At 52.1% G+C, this 17,531-nt stretch overlaps 1 protein-coding gene across 1 annotated transcript in view; it reads right to left on the bottom strand.

The window, feature by feature from the left end:
* The window catches only part of PRKX (protein kinase cAMP-dependent X-linked catalytic subunit), a 67,074-nt gene extending 55,516 nt beyond the window's left edge, over positions 1-11,558 (bottom strand). Inside the window, exon 1 of the mRNA XM_033106405.1 lies at positions 11,154-11,558. Within this exon, the coding sequence (XP_032962296.1) occupies positions 11,154-11,319 (166 nt within the window). The 5' untranslated portion in view covers positions 11,320-11,558. The remainder of the gene's footprint in view (positions 1-11,153) is intronic.
* Positions 11,559-17,531: the final 5,973 nt, after the last annotated feature.

Here is a 17,531-nt window from a genome sequence, read left to right as displayed (position 1 = left end):
GCAGCTACCCCAGGCCCAGTACCGGTGGCAGCCACCCTCAGTTTGCAGCGTTGCCTTTCCCACACACCTCCAGGGTTAGCACAGCCAGCAAACAACTGCAGATCGCTTTGTAGCTCCTCCCAGGTAGTCCCTGGCCAGTCACAGGCAGTGGGTGGCCTGGGCCTGCACCGGAGCCCCTCCCAAGAGGCCCCAGAACCAACATACTTGGAGGTTGGCTTCAGACCACAGCAGAGCACCACCCAATTAGCCCCACAAGTGGCACACACAAAGGGCGGTCTCAACAGGCACCAGAATCCACTGGGGCAAATCCCACTCAGTGGAGTAACCCTCCCTGCCTGGCAGCCCATAAGCTGTGGATGTGGCCAAACCCCGCAACCAATCAGATGAGGGTCAATCCCACCCACTGACATGCCAACAGCAGTCAAGGCTCAAGTATAACAGGAGGGCACACACAACCCACACAAGGGACACTCCTGGAACTCCCATACCAGGTGACCAGGGAGACGGTGCCAGGGCCCCACAGGACATCTACTACATAAAGCCACCTGGCCAAGATGGGGAAACATAGCAGATCGACCTAATACATAGAAACAAACACAGAGAGGCAGCCAAAATGAGGAAACAGAAATACATCTCAAATGAAAGACCAGGAGAACACTCCAGAAAAAGACCTAAACAAAATGGAAGAAAGCGACCTACCAGAGACAGAGTTAAACACAATGGTTATAAGGATGCTCCAGGAACTCAGTGAGAACTCCAACAGAGAGATAGCCGCATAAAAAAGGACATAGAAACCATAGAAAAGAATGAGTCAGAAGTGACGAATACAATAACTGAAATGAAGAATGTAACAGAAGGAATCACCAGCAGACTAGAGGAAGCAGAGGATCAAATCATCGATTTGGAAAACAAGGTAGCAGAAAACACCAAATCAGAACACCAAAAAGGAAAAGGAATTCAAAAAAATTTATCTTGGAAACCACTGCATGTGCTGGATGGACCTGGCGGGTATTGCGCTGAGTGGAGTATTTCAGACAGAGAAAGGCACATGCAACGTGATTTCACTTATAGGTGGAATCTAAAGAATAAAGTAAACAAACAAAACAGAAACAGATTCATAGATATAGAACATTTTGATGGTTGCTAGATGAGAGGGGGTTTGGGGACAAGTGAAAAATGGGACGGGATTAAGAAGTACAAATTGCTTGTTACAAGTAGACATGGGGATGTAGGGTACAGCATAAGGAATATAGTCAATAATATTATAATAACTATTTATGGTGTCAGATGGGTACTAGATTTGTTGGGGTGATAGATGGGAGGGCTTGGGCAGTAGGGTGAAAAAGAAGTACAAACTGGTAGCCAGAAAATAGCCATGGGGATGTAAAGTACAGCATAGAGAATGTAGTCAACAACATAATAACTATGTATAGTGCCGGGTGGGGACTAGTCAGGGGAATCACTTCTTAAATTATATAAATGTCTAACCACTATGCTGTACACCTGAAATTAAATAATATTGAATGTGAACTGTAATTGAAAAATTAAAAGGGGGGGAGGAAGGTGAAAGGGAATAAGAGGTTCAAATTTTCTGGTATAAAACAACTCATGGGGATGTAACGTACAGCATAGGGAACATAGTCAATAATATTGTGACAGCGTGGTGTGATGTCAAATGGTTGCTGGACTTATCATGGTGATCACTTCTTTACGTATGTAAATGCTGAATAACTACAGTATACCTCTGAAACTAATATAATGTCGTATGCTAGCTCTATTTTAATAAAAATCTTTAAAAAAGTAAAGAGAAAAGTGGGTCATTTTTTTCAAACGTGGATATAACCAGTGGGTGTGGCTCCTGTATGCTCCAGGTCTAACTTTGCCATTCCCCTACAGTCTGTGGGGTAGGAAGATCCATGCAGATCCTGGAGAGGCCACGGGAACCCCCGATATGAGATGTAGGCTGGAAAACTGCCTCGAGGTGTCCTGCAGGCAACTCTTCCGTGAGTAGGCTGACTCACTGCCTCCGACATGAAGACTCTCTCCTTACACCACAGGGAAGCTGGACACAGCTGTGCTGAAGGAGGAGGGACCTGCATTGTGCAATGCACGCCTCCTGTCCAATCCACTTCCGGTGCCAATGGAAGGTCAGCCTTGGGGACACTTAGGAGGCATCCATGGAGGAACGAATGGCTGGTCAACTTCAAATGCATCCAGTGGCTACTGTTACTACTCGAGAAGGGAACCCAAATACCAACTGGATTCCCACTTAAGTGGCCCCAATGGTGAGGGCAACAATGTAGCACCCTGTCCACCCAACCCACATCCCACCACAACCCACATCCCTCCGATGAAATGGAGGGGAAATGCTCCCGAAAGCACTCATAGTGTTTTTATTATTTTTCCACAAGGTAACTCAGAAAAAAAGGAGCCTACCAAGTTTACCAAAAAAAAAAAAAGTACCCACGGTACTTAATCACTTATTCAACATGCTCGAGATTCCTAGCCAATAATCTTCCCTCTGTCGCCTTTATCTCCCTCCTGCAGGTGGACTCAAGCTTTTCTTCTGGGACTTCTGGGGCGGGACTCCAGCCGCCAGAAGGTAAGACTATGCCGTCTCATCTGAGAACAACCCTCTTGCTCAGGCTCCCTCGTAACGTTAGAACTGGTTCTGCCCACCCAGCACAGGGGAGGGGACCACAGAGGTAGCAATTAGCCCTGACATGCAGTTCTAGCCAGGCAGGAGAGGGCAACGACGTGAGAACGTCAACGTCAAACTCAATTAATCCCTTCCCCGGCAGGCACGCGCGCACACACACACACACACACACACACACACACACACACACACACACACAGATTCACAGCCTCAGCCATTGCTATTTGAAACTAGCATTTCTCCTCCCAGGTAGCCATGGGAGAGCTTTTCACAGTTACTGTGGTATCTCCATTTCTGGAAGTCCCTGCAGTTGGCCAAGGATGAGACCAGGCCGGAGGGCAGCTGCCCACCCGACCACACTCTGGGAGGTCCTCCCCTGAACGCCCACAACCTGTGTGTCAGTCTACGAGGCAGTTTCGAGGTGCTAATTACAGATGGTAATTGGTTACCACTGAATGGGAAGATGATACTGGGTCATCTGGGTGAGTCTGGCGGAACCACAAGGGTCCTCAGCAGTGGAAGAGAGGGGCAGCACAGAGAGAGATGGCAGTATGAGAGGGATGTGCCCCCAAACTGCTGGCCTGGGAGGTGGAGGGGAGGTGATGTATCGTAAGGGGACGGCTTCTGGAAGCAGGAAAGGCAAGGAAACAGAAGCTGCCCGAGCCTCCAGTAGGAACCAGCCCTGCAGACCCTTCCTTGTAACTAAGACCCCCTGTCACACTCGAAACCTGCAGAACTGTAGGGTAACAAATGCCCATTGTTTTAAGTCACTAAGGGTGGGGTGATTTACTGCAGCAGCCGTAGCAGACGCAAACAGTGTGAAAGACCAAGGCAAAGACCACGGGAGGAGAGGAAGCAAAGATGACCTCAGATGACCTCACAGTGGGTTTTCTCTGGGATCCCACCCTGCCCTAACCCAGAGCTGGAAGAAGTTGACGGAGCTGCCTGACCACCCATAGCGGCTACTCTAGAGACTTTGCGGAACATGGAAGGACCCACAGACAGGAGGGAAGGTTGCCCGTCGCGAGAGAGTGACAGAGATCCACAGACCACCCAAGGAGAGCCACTGGAACGTCTAGCATGTGAGAACCGGGAGCTACCCACGAATCCCCGGGAAGGGACCACACTGGTCATCCACAGGAGCTGCCCCTTTTCAAAAAAGAATGCCCACCTCCCAGGCAGATGTCTGCTGAGCTGCCCCTTGAATTAGAGCTGACGGGCTCTGGTGGGCACCAGTTAAACACAAGTCACGACAGCTTTGTGTGACAGTGACAAATGACCGGAACAGAAAGAAAGAGCATGGGTGGACAGTGGTGCACAAGAGAAAGGCAGGTAGGGCTGACGCCAGGACCAGACAGGGCGATGGGTCTTTCTACTGTTCTCAATGTCTCCTGCCCTTTGCCATAAAAAGACCCTGCCCTCAAATCTGGTAAGCCCCATCTCCCTCGGGAGATGCTAACCATGGCATGATGGAACTCGGAGGAGACTGAGGCATCATGTGATGCATTAAAAGTTTCATGGGTGTCATGGACTGAACTGTGTTCGTTCCTCCAAAAAAAACAAATTCATGTTGAGGTCCCAATCTCTAGGGCCACAGAATATGGCTGGATTTGGAGCTGGGTCTCTAAAGGGTAATTTAGGTAAAATGATGTCACTAGGGTGGGCCCTGATCCAGGAAGTCTGGGGTCCTTATAAGGAGAAGAGATGAGGACACAGACACACAAAGAGGGACGACCACATGAGGACACGGGGAGCAGACGGCCGTCCACACGCCCGAGAGAGGCCTCAAGGGGGACCAGCCATGGGACACCTGGATCTCGGACTGCAGCCTCCAGGATTGGGAGGGATACATGTCTGTTGTTTAAGCCGTCCCAGTCTTCGAACTTTGTTTCTCTAAACAAACTAATAGAACATCTGGATAGACATGCCATGGACTATCACTCAGCCATAAAAAAAGCACGAAGACCCAGGGGCTTCCCAAGAGGAGGTACCTTTAATGTTATCTGGGACAGTCCCATCACAGAGGAACGCACAGGCTACCCTACGTGTGGCTGACTAAATGGATGCGAGGATGGGTGGATGATGGATGGATGGATGGATGGATGGATGGATGGATGGAGGAATGGATGATGGATGGATGGATGGATGGATGGATGGATGGATGGATGGCTGGCTGGCTGGAGGAATGGATGATGGATGGATGGATGGATGGATGACGGTGTTATGTGGGGCTGCCAGGCACAATAGGTGCATTAGCTCCTACACCCACAGCAGCTCAGCAGTGTTCTCACTAGCCACATTTTCTGGAGGGGAAAAAGGGTTTGAGAGAATGGATGCCACCTGCACAAAGAAACTCAGCTAGCGAACAGCCCCAGAGGTGGTTTTCGCCCCCATGACACCACCTCTCCTCCCAGCCGGGAGAGGATGACTGATGGAAGGAAGTGGCAAGTGCCATGCCCTCTGTGGTTGCAGAAAAGAGGGGCCCCTCACGGATCCTTGTGCAAACCAGGGGACATGTTTGGACTCTGCCTCGCACACTGTTTACCATCTCAAAAGAGTTGCTCCACACTATGCAGTACTTTAGTTTTCCCAGCAGGAAACAGCGTACGGAGTTCCAAGGAAAAGAGGCTCATTGTTGAAATGGCACTCAAGGTGGTGATACTGTAACGTTATATGGGGGAAAAAACCACTCAGGGGAAATACGGAGAAAACCCGAGGATGTCACTTGCAGAGACCGACAGTGCTTGATGGAGAATTCTGAACATGTATCTCCCCGAAGGAACACGGTGGTTAGCAGCTCTGTGTGAGCTCTGGGAGGAGATGGTGGCATGGACAGTGTGGTCTGTGTCCTGCGGTGCTTCTGCCTTTTTCTCCAAAGGTGGTCTCTGGTGGCCTGTAACTGTGGAGGGACTCACTCAGGAAGCAGGTCTGGGACTACCTGTCATGGTGTCACGGCCCCATCAACGTGGGTGACCCAAGTTGGGCCAGGGGAGGATTGTCCCTGAACAAAGAATGGTGTTTTCCACCAATGAGTGTAGGATATGACTATGCTTGCCTACTGCTGGGGCACCACCTCCACCCCAAAGGGAGGGGTTCAGAAGAAGAAAAAAAGACAACACGGTAGGACCGAGTCTTGTGTTATGGCCTGAATGTGTGTCTCCCCACAATGTGTGTGCTGAAGCCGAAACCCCCAGTGGGATGGAATCTGGAGGCGGGTCTTTGGAAGGCAATCGGGATTAGACGAGGTAATGATGTCATCTAATGATTAGTGTCTTTAGTAGAGTCACCAGATTAGCGTCTTTACTAGAATCACGAGAAAACCTGCCTGCCTTCTGTGCCCTCCACCACATGAGGTCATGGTGAGAAAGCAGCCTCCTGCAAACCCACAAGAGATCCCAGCAGACCCCTGACCATAAGGACACCCTGGTCTGATCTCGGGCTTCCAGCCTCCAGAATGGTGAAATAATGAATGTATGGTGTTCATAAGCCACCTGGTGTGTGATGTTCTCTTCTAGCAGCCCCAATGGACCAAGACACCAAGGAGGGGACCAATTCAAGACGGTGCCCATTGGCCTGGCCATGTGGAACGTGGGCTCTCGCCCTGGCTATACAAAAGTGAGTGGTGAGAGTACGTAGACACCATGCAGAGGTCTCAGCCCGCTGCTCTCTGGGGGGAGGACGGAGGGTGGGAAGGAGGAGTGGGCAAGTGTGCAGAGCAAGTCCTGGGCTCGGCTCCACCCGGCCCTGGAGAAAACCTTCCTCATGCACTGACGTACAGATGCCTCATCCTCAGAAATGGACACACGGCTCTCCTGCTCCAAACACACCCACACTCCTGGAGACCAGGAGTCTGCCCTCAAGGTGTCCCAGGGCCACGCTCCCTCCGGAGGCCCCAGGGGACAGTCCCTCCTGCCCCTCCCAGCTCCTGGGGGCTCCAGGCGTCCCTGGGCTGGTGGCCGCCTCCCTCCCATCTCTGCCTCCGTGTCCACGTGGCGTCTCCTCTGTGTCTGTGTCCCTCGTCTTCTGTCTCTGATGAGGACACTGTCATTGGGTTCAGGACCACCCTGATCCAGGACGACCTCATCTCACATCCTTCACTTAGTCCCATTTGCAAAGACCTTATTTACACATAAAGTCACATTCTGAGGTTCCGAAGAGGACATGAATGGGGGGGGAGGTCTCTTCAACTCAGGAGAGCAAGTGTTACATGGATGGGTCTGTCATCTGTGTGACCGTCACTCTCTGTCACTCTGACTGCACATGTCTACCCTTGGTTTGTGGCTGTCAATCATCTCACCTTCCCTTCCCACCGGCCCATCAGCCTCATAGAGATGGAAGCTGAGAGAGAAGTGTTTACAAAACGAAGAGCCCAGAACAGGCAAATCCATAAAGATGGGAAGCAGACTGGTATTTGCCAAAGGCTGGGGAGAGAGATGGGAGTGAATGCTCCTGGATATGGTGTGTTCTTTGGGGCGATGGAATGTTCTGGAACTAGACAGAGATGATGGTTGCACACATCTGTGGATGCTCGAAATGCCACTGGCTGGTTCACTTTATATGGTTCCTTTTATATCATGTGACTGTCACCTCAAATTTTAAAAAAAGTAAATAAATAAAAGAGGAACAGCCTGCAAGACTTCTGTACTTGGAAATGCTCTTTTCTAGTACTGTATCTAATTTTTGACATCCCTGTGACGCCCGTAAGCTGACACTGTCACCCACGTGCATTCACCAACGTACTCTGAAGCGCCCAGGCAAGATACATAGCGTGAAAGGATGAGCACGATTTTCCGTGCACTATTCAGCAATCAACCATGCTCCTAGGGGCTTATGTCAGCGCCACCCATTCTGACTCTTTATCCCCGTGACCGGGGTTCCACTCAGGAGCTGTGCACAGAGGTGCTGGTGTGACCATTCGGACAAATGACAGCCCAGGCCAGAGAGAGAGAGAGAAATGAGGGCCGACTGAAGGGAACCCAGACGGAGAGGAAGGAGAAAATCCTCTCCGTGTAGAGGGAAAGAAAACGATTGTAAGTAAATGCTTGAGAGGGAACGGGTTTTAACTAACTTCCCATTAAGCGAGGTACCCCAGATGTTAAGAAAACACAAGCTTCCAATCCCATCATGTGAGATGGTTAAAAAAAAGAGAGAGAGAGAGATGGCAAGTATGGGCGAGTGGTCTGTGTGGAGTGAGTTTTGTGCCCTGATTTGGGGGTTGGAGGCGTGGACACCCAAATGGATGGATGGCATAAAACGGCCTAGAGCTCCCCACACACCCCCATTCTTGCTTGCAAAGGAGCCTGTGAAAAGTGGGGAGCAGCAAACAGGGTCTCTAGTTGCTTAGCAGGACTGTAGCCAGGGCTGGTTTGACACTGGGCTAACGCTGCAGAAGGTGTCACCATGCCGGGATGCTAGCTATGGTTTCTGGAATCCCCTGGGGGTCTAGAATGATGTCAAAGTTGGTTTTTTTTGAATAGCACCATCGTCTGTACATACGAGGTATGTACCAGACTTGGGGAAAGTGGGGTTGCAAACCATTTCTGTGCCCCAGAGGCCCTTGTGCGCTCTTTGGGGGGAAAAAAAATGTCACCATGAGATTTTTCACGCATGCATGCTCGGCATTCATCCAAACCGTGGTACTCTGTGGACAGGAGGTTCATCACCACCAACCATCTTCCCATCGCCGTCTTCCCCAGAAGCACAGAATAACAGGGTCTGAGACCACGGGACCACTGACTTTCCTTCTTATGCATTCACTAGGGTGTCGTGGCTGCCCGTGAACTCGGCTGGATCCTTCCAGCTAGGTCTTGAGCTCATGGACCCTCCCCGGACGGTCGGCACGGCCATCACGGGCTTTGCCCAATGAGCAGAAGCCCACGTGTGTTCACCTGCTGTGTTCCCCCTGCACTGAAATGTTAAGTCATTCCAACGGTGTTTCAGTGACTGTGCACCAGCCATTCTGTGCCAAGGGCTCCTTCCCCTGCACCACCACCCCTCCCCCCCTCGTGTACAGCTCACAAAACGCAGGAGCGTGTGGGTCAGGACAAGGATACGACACACACAGGTGGAGACCGAGACCAAAGGGAAAAGCTCACCTGTGTGGGGATAAGGGCTTCCAACAGCCTCGAGGGAGGAGGAGAAGCTGAGTCCTGTGCTTCCACCCTGACTCATTCTAGAAGATTCCAAGGGGCGGGGATTATGATAGTAAAGAAAGGTTAAGACAGACGGCTGGAGTTTTTGTTTCGTGTTTGTTTTGCATGTGGGTTGCTTTCCCATAGTGGAGAAGCAGCATTGCTGAGCTAAAAACTGGACACAGATGCCCTCGGACACTTAGGAATGGGGACGAGGAGAAGTTTCAAGGGAAGTTATTTTCCTGAGCTGGAAGCTTAGGATAAAGGGCACCCGTGCCCGCCCCAACTGGGTTCTAACTGCAGGTACAGAGTCCAGCCAAGCCCCTTACTTTTGCCCACTGCATGCACCTTATGAAATGATCTCAAGTTGCTGGAGATGGTGTCTCAAGGGACGTGATTGTCACAGCTCAGAAAGGCGTGTGTGTGTTTCTATAGCTGATTCTTAGTCTCTTAGGTTAATCACGTGCAGATTCATCCTTCACCAATAGTAAAGAAAGGAGTTTGGGTGAAAGAGCGCAGAGAATGTCAGGGAGGCTTTCAAGGGGCACACGCACACAAGGCTGGGTCCCTGTCCCTGGAACTCTGGTGACCCTGAGTCACCCTTCACACCTTTGGAGCCCACCGGAAGTTATCCTTCCTGAACAAACATCGTCTTCACGAAGAGCAGCAAAGAGGCCTTGGCGAAAACTATTTCCCAGCCCACCCCCAGGGGTGGCAACATTGTTTTTAAGGACCAGAGGAGTCGCTGGGCACCTATGCCCACTTGGCAGCGCCCACAGGGCACCAGACGAGCTCTCGTCTGCAGCCCACACATCTGCCAGAACCTGGCTGGCTGCCCCGGTCTCCAGCCCCCGCACCTTCGACAATAGACCCAAGTGTGTGCCCAAAAGAAACACAATGGCCTGTGCTGTGTGCCAAGGGACGGCCGGTTCTCCACCAACTTTCCATTGTTCGCTTGCGTTTCCACCTACTGTGGAACTGCACTGGCCTGGGTTTCTGTCCCGCCCTGATGCCATGCAAAACATAGCCTGGTCTGAAATCAGCCAGCACAGCTTCCCAGGGGACATGGCGAGGGGAAGAGGAGGAAGAGGAGGAAGGAGAGGGGGAGGGGAGGAGAGACAGAGAGAAAAAACGAAGGAGGAGAAAGAGAGGGCTGAGAGGGAGACGGAAAGAAGCTGGAGAGAGACAGGGTGCCTCCCACACCCTCCTTCCCAAATCAGGTTTCCCGGTGGTCCCTTCCTCCCACCCAAGTACATAGGGGCAAGGAGGCCACTGAGGAAGAGAAGACCCCCTGTTTGCTGGTGGTTTCCATGCTGGTTGGTCTCAGTAAGCCCTAATGACCTCATGACCTTGGGCCCACTGTGTGCTGCTTTCCTGCTTCCACCTTTCCGAATTGGGGGGGGGGGGGAGACCCAGGAAAGTACCTCAACACCCCTGCCCCAGAGTCCCACGGTCACACTCGGCACGCCCCTCGCTCCCTGTTCACCTTCCTACCCAGCAACATGTTGGCACAACCCCCTTGGCAACAAACAGTTGCCAAGAAGCCACAGGCTGACTTGTGCCCACAGCTGGAATCCTACACCCAGCTGAAGTTGGGATGTTTTGACCCACTCAGGGCGGCCCCATGAAACAGCGTTTTTAGAGATCCCCGAGCCTAGGGAGCTGGAAACCTACATTTCCAGCTCCCCGGTTGGGGTCAAGTTCAAAGGCAGAGGACAAAAAGAAATAAGTGTCTGATGAAAGAATGCCATGTTTGGGAAGCACCGGACGGAAAGCACGCGCGCGTGGTGTCAGGAAGTGTCTAATCCATCTCCAAGGCCAGCCCCCCCCCACCCCGCCCCCCAACGCCATGGGACACCTGTCCGGAAAGCCCCGGTTAGGTCTGAAGTCCACGCATAAGACTCCTGCCGCAGGGCAGAAGGGAGAGTGGCCCAGGTGAGGTCTGCAAGTGCCTTCAGGGTCTCTGCCTCTGCCCTGGGGGGGGGGGGGGGGCCCTGCCCGGCAGGGAGCCTGAGGTCCCCAATCTGAGGTGACCTCCAGGAAGTTTTGTGACATCGGAATGCCCAGGCAGCGTGGTGGTTTAGTGGGGGGAGGTCTAAATAAGGGGCTTTTGGAGGCGCGAGGCAGGACGCCCGCAGGTTGGGAGGCTCGCGGAGGCCTGGGGGACACGCTCCCAACTCTCGGGGCGCCCGGGCGGCCGAGGGTGCAGGGGCAGCCCCGCGCGAGGAGCGCGAGCAGGCGGGGCCGGGCTCAGTCCAACCCGGGAGGCGGCGGGAGACCGCACACGGGCCCTTTGTCTGACGCCAGCGTCCCGGGCGGCACCGAGCGCCCCTGCGGGCCGGGTCCCCACGACTCGCACTCACCCACGGTGGCCAGTGTGTCGAAGTCCTGCAGGCGGTAGGCGGGCGACTCCGGCGAGGGCGCGTCGGGGCTCGGCAAGTGCGCGGGCGCCCCGTCGGGGGTCTCCCCCTGGCTCTCTAGGGGGTCGGGGTCCGCCGCGGCCGCGTTGGCCAGCGCCGGCGCCTCCATGGGGGCGCGGTCCAATCCCGGGCGCCGGGCCGGGCCGGGGGGCGAGAGGGGCTGGGCTTCCCGGGACGCAGCCTCGGAGGGCGGCGCGACGGCGGCGGCATCAGCGGCGCCCAGCCATGCGCGCCCCCCGCTTCCCGGCCCGCGGCCCGGCGCAGCTGGCGGAGCGGCGGGGCCAATGGCGCTACGCGGGGCGGTGCTCACGGCAGCGGCAGAAGCGGCAGCTGGTGGGAGTAGCCGGCGGCCTCGGAGGGGGGCGCGGCCCGGGCGGGCGGGGGCGAGGCGGGGTCCCGGGCGCGGGTGCCCGGCTCCCTGGTCATTCCTCGTGTGGCGCTCGGCCGCCCCCGGCGCCGGCGCTCAGTGCTCACCGGGGGCCTGGCGGAAGCAGGCGGGGCGGGGCCGCGCGCTCTCCCCGCCCGGACACCGCCCGCCGGGAGGGGGCTGTCGCCGTCGCCGCCGCGCTCCGCCCTCGCCGAGTCCCCGCCCTGGAACCGCGAGGCCGGCGCTGGGCGGCGCTCCGGCCACAGACTGGGCGGGCGGCTTTGGGGAGGTGCCCGCGCCCTCTCCGCGTCCGGGCACACGCCGGGGTAGGGTCCCCGCCGAGCTTCCCCGGGGGGATGCGCGGGCTGGGTCCCGCGCTCGCTGCGCCCCAGACCGGAAGGCTGGAGGCGGGACCGGCTGCGGACGCGGAGGGCGTGGTTCAAACAAAAGTAAAGTTTAAAAAATAATAAAAAAACGGAACGTGGAGTGAAATGCGCACGGGACGCTTGGTGGACCGCGCGGTACCCACGAACCCGCGGCGGTGCCCGGGTGGGCGTCCGGGTTTCGCTGTTGGACGAGAGCCACGCGAGACGCTGGCGGGGCGCGAGGCGCGGAGCAGGGCGCGGACCTCCCCGGGCGGGGCGTTTCTTTGCAGCTTCCTCTGAATCCACAATTATTTCAAAAGAGCCGTTTAAAAAAAAAAAAATAGTGGGGAGAGACGGATTTAAGAGACCAACCAAATGCACTGCAGGCAACTTGGGCACTGTTTTACACACCCCAGGAAAAGGCAGTGCAGGGCGCCCAGACACGTGAATTTCAAATACACAATAACATTTTTTTTCCTCCTACCCTGTTCCAGGCCACATGTATATACCACAAAACGACTGGTGTGTATCTGAAATTCTCATGCGATTGGACGTCCTGAATGTTCACTGGCCACTTTCCCTTCCCCCCACCCCCCGCTGCCCCGAGGGGCGGGGGGAATCTGGTGAAAATGCGCCCTGGGCTACAGGGGACCTGACCAGGCCCGGTGGCTTGGTCGGCTGCCGGTCCGCGGACCACAGTTTAAGCAGCAAGAGGTCACCCTGCCTGTCGCCTTGTTAGGACGGGTCTCAGCGATTCCGTCCATGGAAGGAGTGTCCTCGCCTCGGGCGGGGTGGAGAGGCATGGCCGAGTCTAAGCCACAACTTCAGAACAGATGAGTTTTACAGGGACCAGGTCATGCCTGCTGGCGCAGCGGGAGGGGGCGACAGGAAACCAGAAGCGGGGTCTGGGTGTGGTGTTCTGGCCCTGGCTGCCAGCCTCGCCCCAACCCTCATCTGCACGTTGTGGGTGGCATTTTCCCCTGGCGTGACTCCTGATCTCCACCGGCTGATTGCCAAATCTTGAACTGGAATGCGAAAAATGCGTGCCAGTGCGTCTGGTTACAACAAGGAGGCGTCCCCCGCCCTCCGGCCACCAGGCCCTATCCACTGGACGCCGGGCTGGGACAGACCAGGACGGTCCACGCGGGGCCAGTGCGCGTCTCCCCGTAGGAGCGTGCGGCCTCTGGGTGGATTAGACCTTATGAAGCTGCTGGCTGACACAGGTCTGAGGCCCAGGCCAGGGTTTCGCACTGCGTTAAGGGAAGTCCCTTGCCCTTCTCACTGCACCCACGCAGGATCTTTCAGAATTCAACTTTGGCCTGCAGAGCTGCTGTGATCCTCTTCCTCACCCACCCGTGAGCCTGACCACGTACCTCCTCTTCCTATAAAAGTCTCCGGCAGGTTTCGCAACACCTGGCCGAACACAGCAGCTCGCAAATGGAAGGATCGTAAACATTCCTCAGAAACCACAGCATAGGCCTTGAAAGACCAGAAAAATCCCTGTCAGCTAGGGGCCGGTCCTGCCTCTGTGACGTGCATGTTATGTTGTGGGGCGTGAGGAAGGAATGAGCTCTGGGACCCACAAGGAATGAATTTCTGCCTCAACCAGGAGGACGCTCAATGCAGCTCAGGACCCGCGTTGTTGAATACAAGAGGAAAAATTGTAGTCTGCGAAGGCAGCTGGACGCTTCTTTATAAGTGTGTGTAAATATACACACATATTTATTTGTTTGTGCATGTGTATGTATAGGCATACATATGGACACGTGTGTGCGTGGATACATATATGTATGTATGACACACACGTGTATACATGGATACATATATGTGCATGTGTGCATGTATACTGAGTTAAAGTAGAAAAGTAGTGCACAGTTAATATCACAGATTTTACAATTTTTTTTTTTAGATTTTTTTTTTTTTTGGAGAAGGGAACAGATCTTTATTGGTGAACAGTGTGTACTTCCAGGACTTTTTTTTTTTTTCCCAAGTCAAGTTGTTGTCCTTTCAGTCTTAGTTGTGGAGGGCGCAGCTCAACTCCAGGTCCAGTTGCCCTTGTTAGTTGCACGGGGCGCAGCCCACCATCCCTTGCGGGACTCGAGGAATCGAACTGGCAACCTTGTGGTTGAGAGCCCACTGGCCCATGTGGGAATTGAACTGGCAGCCTTCGGAGTTAGGAGCATGGAGCTCTAAACACCTGAGCCACTGGGCCGGCCCCCTACAATTTTTTTAAACACTTTCTTTTTTAATTTTATTGGGGAACAGTGTGTTTCTCCAGGGCCCATCAGCTCCAAGTCATTGTCCTGCAATCTAGTTGTGGAGGACGCAGCTCACTGACCCATGTGGGAATTGAACTGGCAACCCTGTTCAGAGTTCGCGCTCTAACCAACAGAGCCATCCAGCTGCCCCTACAATTTTTATGTATATAATTTGTTATGTATTCTAATATATTCTATAATATGTACTTTAGTATATTTTATAACATATTCTAATATGTCTTATAATTTATAATATATATTCTAATACATAGTCTAGAAGAAGTGTATAGTTGCCGTCGCAGACTTTCCAATTCACATATATAATATTTGATATTATATATACTATAATATTCTTATCTAGTCTAATTTATTTTATCTATATTCTAATCTATTTTGTTATGCATTCTAATGTATATTCTAAAAGAAGTCTTCCTCCTTCACAGACTTTGCAATGAATACATATATTAGGTATTACATGTATTAGATATCACATTGTAATATATTCTGTACTATGTAGTCTATCTTACATATTCTAATATATTTTATTACACATTCTAATGTACATTCCAGAAGAAGTGTTCAGCTGCCCTCACGACATGTCAGCGTACCTGTGTATAAACATTTATAAATAAAAAGATGTCTGTGTGTTTTCTGAGATGAATGGATCTAACGTCCACTGCCCCTTGCGCAGAGAAAAAGACCCGTGGCAGGTATTGTTGGCATCCTCCCACACGTCAGAAGAGGTCTCCCCAGGTGCCTGGAAAGAGACTTTTCGTGCCATGTAGGAATCGGTTTGAATCCGAACCTCGGCAGGGATGGAAATTTCGTGTCATTCGTGGGGTGATGATATATGCCCGTGTATGATTTGGGCCTAGAAGGCAAGCAGAAAATCCGAGAGGTGTTCAGGTTCAGAATACGGCCTCAGGTTGTAGTACTCACTCAGATTTTACCCTAGTTCGAATGAAGCCTTTCTGGAGTCTCCATTCTGTAGTAGGGATATCTGCGAGGCTCAGTGCTGCTCAGACATCCTCAGATGAGCTGTGGGAAAGCCGACTGTGGGGGTTTGGGGGTTTTTCGCCCTAATCCCCATGAGCATTTTCCCAGCAAGGACGAGGAGATGTAAACACTCATTGTGGGTGGGAAGCTCGGCAATCAGCTGCTTCTCATTTCTCCCTCGGCCCAGGATGACCCTGGGGAGGGTTTGTGTTGGTTTAATGTGGTAAGAATTCAGGATAACCTAGTTAGTTGGCTCTCGGTTCTATTGCAATCTTCATTCCTTCTGCCTCTGCAGATGGAGCCTGCCCCGACGTGACTAATGACAGATGACGAAACTTATTATAAAGTGTGCTAACAGTGACCGCAATCATGCCAGACCTGCTCCAGGCCCAGCCCAGCTGAATCGTGACTATTCGGTGACCCTCTGCCAGGTCCCTGACTGAGTGCAGGGTCTCTGAGTGCCAGATTTTGGCACTTGGTTCTCTCGAGATCTTTCGTGCACAGAGGACCCCCGTTTCAAACAGCTCCAATGTCACTTGTTGAAGACATGCCCTGACCCAACAAGCTAGGTGTAGGAGACGTGGAAACATCCTCTCTGGTGACAGAAATGAAGCTTTTACCATGAAGATATCACCCCTCTGGCTGGGGAGGTCATGAATACCAAACGGGATTAGAGCAGTTAATTTATTAATTTAGAAACCTGACTGGTTAAATGACTGCAGAGTTAGGTAAAAATCAATCCATCATCAATCGCTAAAACAAAACAAAACCCCAATCCACTCTCTCCACAAATGGAAGTGTGGCAATGTGAAAAAGTACGAGGACGTTTCAGCGGTCACTCCCCACCCTCTCCCTGCCATGCTCTCATCCAAGGAGGGAGCACTAACTTCTAAAAATAATGCCTCCACATGTGTCTATTCGGAGGCTTCTCTTGAGTGATTTCGAAGCAAACTGTACAGGAAAGCATTGAGGATGGTAACACCGTCTGCTGAGTTCACACCACACCCACAACACGCCTGAGAGTTTTTACTTCTCAGATGCCGGAGGGGTCCCTGGAAAATGCCCTCCCCGTACTGAAGGAACGCAGGTAAAAAATGCTTTCCAAAGCCTACACATGTGTGCTGGGCAGAACCATCCTGCCCCCAAAGGGGACGTAATGGCCGGTGGCTGTTTCACTGGATTTCTGATTTTGAACTTTCAAGGGCATATTGTATCCACAGAATGACAGTGATGGTTAGTAAGTAAGCAAGTTAGAAAGTGTGACGACTTGAGGGGAAGTTCTTTCAGGGCACGCATCCTTCTATTTTGTAAAATGTCAGCGGAGTTTCCTTTGGAGACTTAGCACCTCAGCTTGTGAAAGCGGAAAAGTGGGTGGATACCATGCAGCTTGTCACCTGCCTTCTAGTATCTACAAAACTGACCTTAGCACGTGGGGCGGATAGATTGTACTCTCCGTTTGCTCGTGTGCTCATCTCTGAAGCTTTTAAAGAACTCAAAGTGTGACACAGTAACCTGAGAAGAATTATATCCAATCACGTTGTATGCATATCTCTTGGCATAATAAATTATATGCTCGTATCAACCGTTCTCAGTTTCGGATTCAAAGCTTTTGTAGAGTCTCAGCTTGTACACTATTTTCAAAACACCCCAAACACATCAGGAGAAATGAAAACTGAAATGAATTCCAGGAGTATTAGATTTAAAGGAGAAAAAAATATCAAACTTAACCCAAAAGGACGAGAATAATGAGTTTTCAAATGCCTGGTAGTTCATGGAAGAACATTCTAAAGTTGAGAGAACCACCGAGGTAAATAGATGATGAGAACTGACTACCTAAAAATGTAAGAAAATTATGGAAATATAAACATAATAGAAACACATGCACAGCAAGCGTGCCTAGTATGTAAAAAATGTCCATGAGCCAAACTGACGTATGGTCAGTCAGAGGGTGTTAAAAGACACTTCCCTCCCCAGCAAAGGCCATAGCTATAGGTCATCCACTAGGGAGGGAAAAAAAATGTTTATCGTCACTAACAATCAAAGAAATGTGACTGAGAGCAAGTGTGGCCCCTGTTTTCAAAAATTCACCTCGTTTTAGATGGATTGGAGGTTCCATGCTGAGGAGACAACTCTTAGACACTTGGGGTTGTAATGTCCATGAACGAAAAGCCTTATGCTGTCAGAAATGATCGCACATTGTGGCCCATGAATTGTATAGCTAGGAATTTGTTTCTGAAAATGAAATTTTGAAGTACATGCAAAGCTTCATGATCGGAGTCACCCAGGGTTATGGGCTAAATTTTGTCCCCCCCCCCCACCAAATATGTATGTTGGA

This window comes from Rhinolophus ferrumequinum, chromosome X (genome assembly GCF_004115265.2).
Source record: "Rhinolophus ferrumequinum isolate MPI-CBG mRhiFer1 chromosome X, mRhiFer1_v1.p, whole genome shotgun sequence".
Taxonomy (NCBI): domain Eukaryota; kingdom Metazoa; phylum Chordata; class Mammalia; order Chiroptera; family Rhinolophidae; genus Rhinolophus; species Rhinolophus ferrumequinum.
This window is presented reverse-complemented; position numbering and strand designations above follow the sequence as displayed.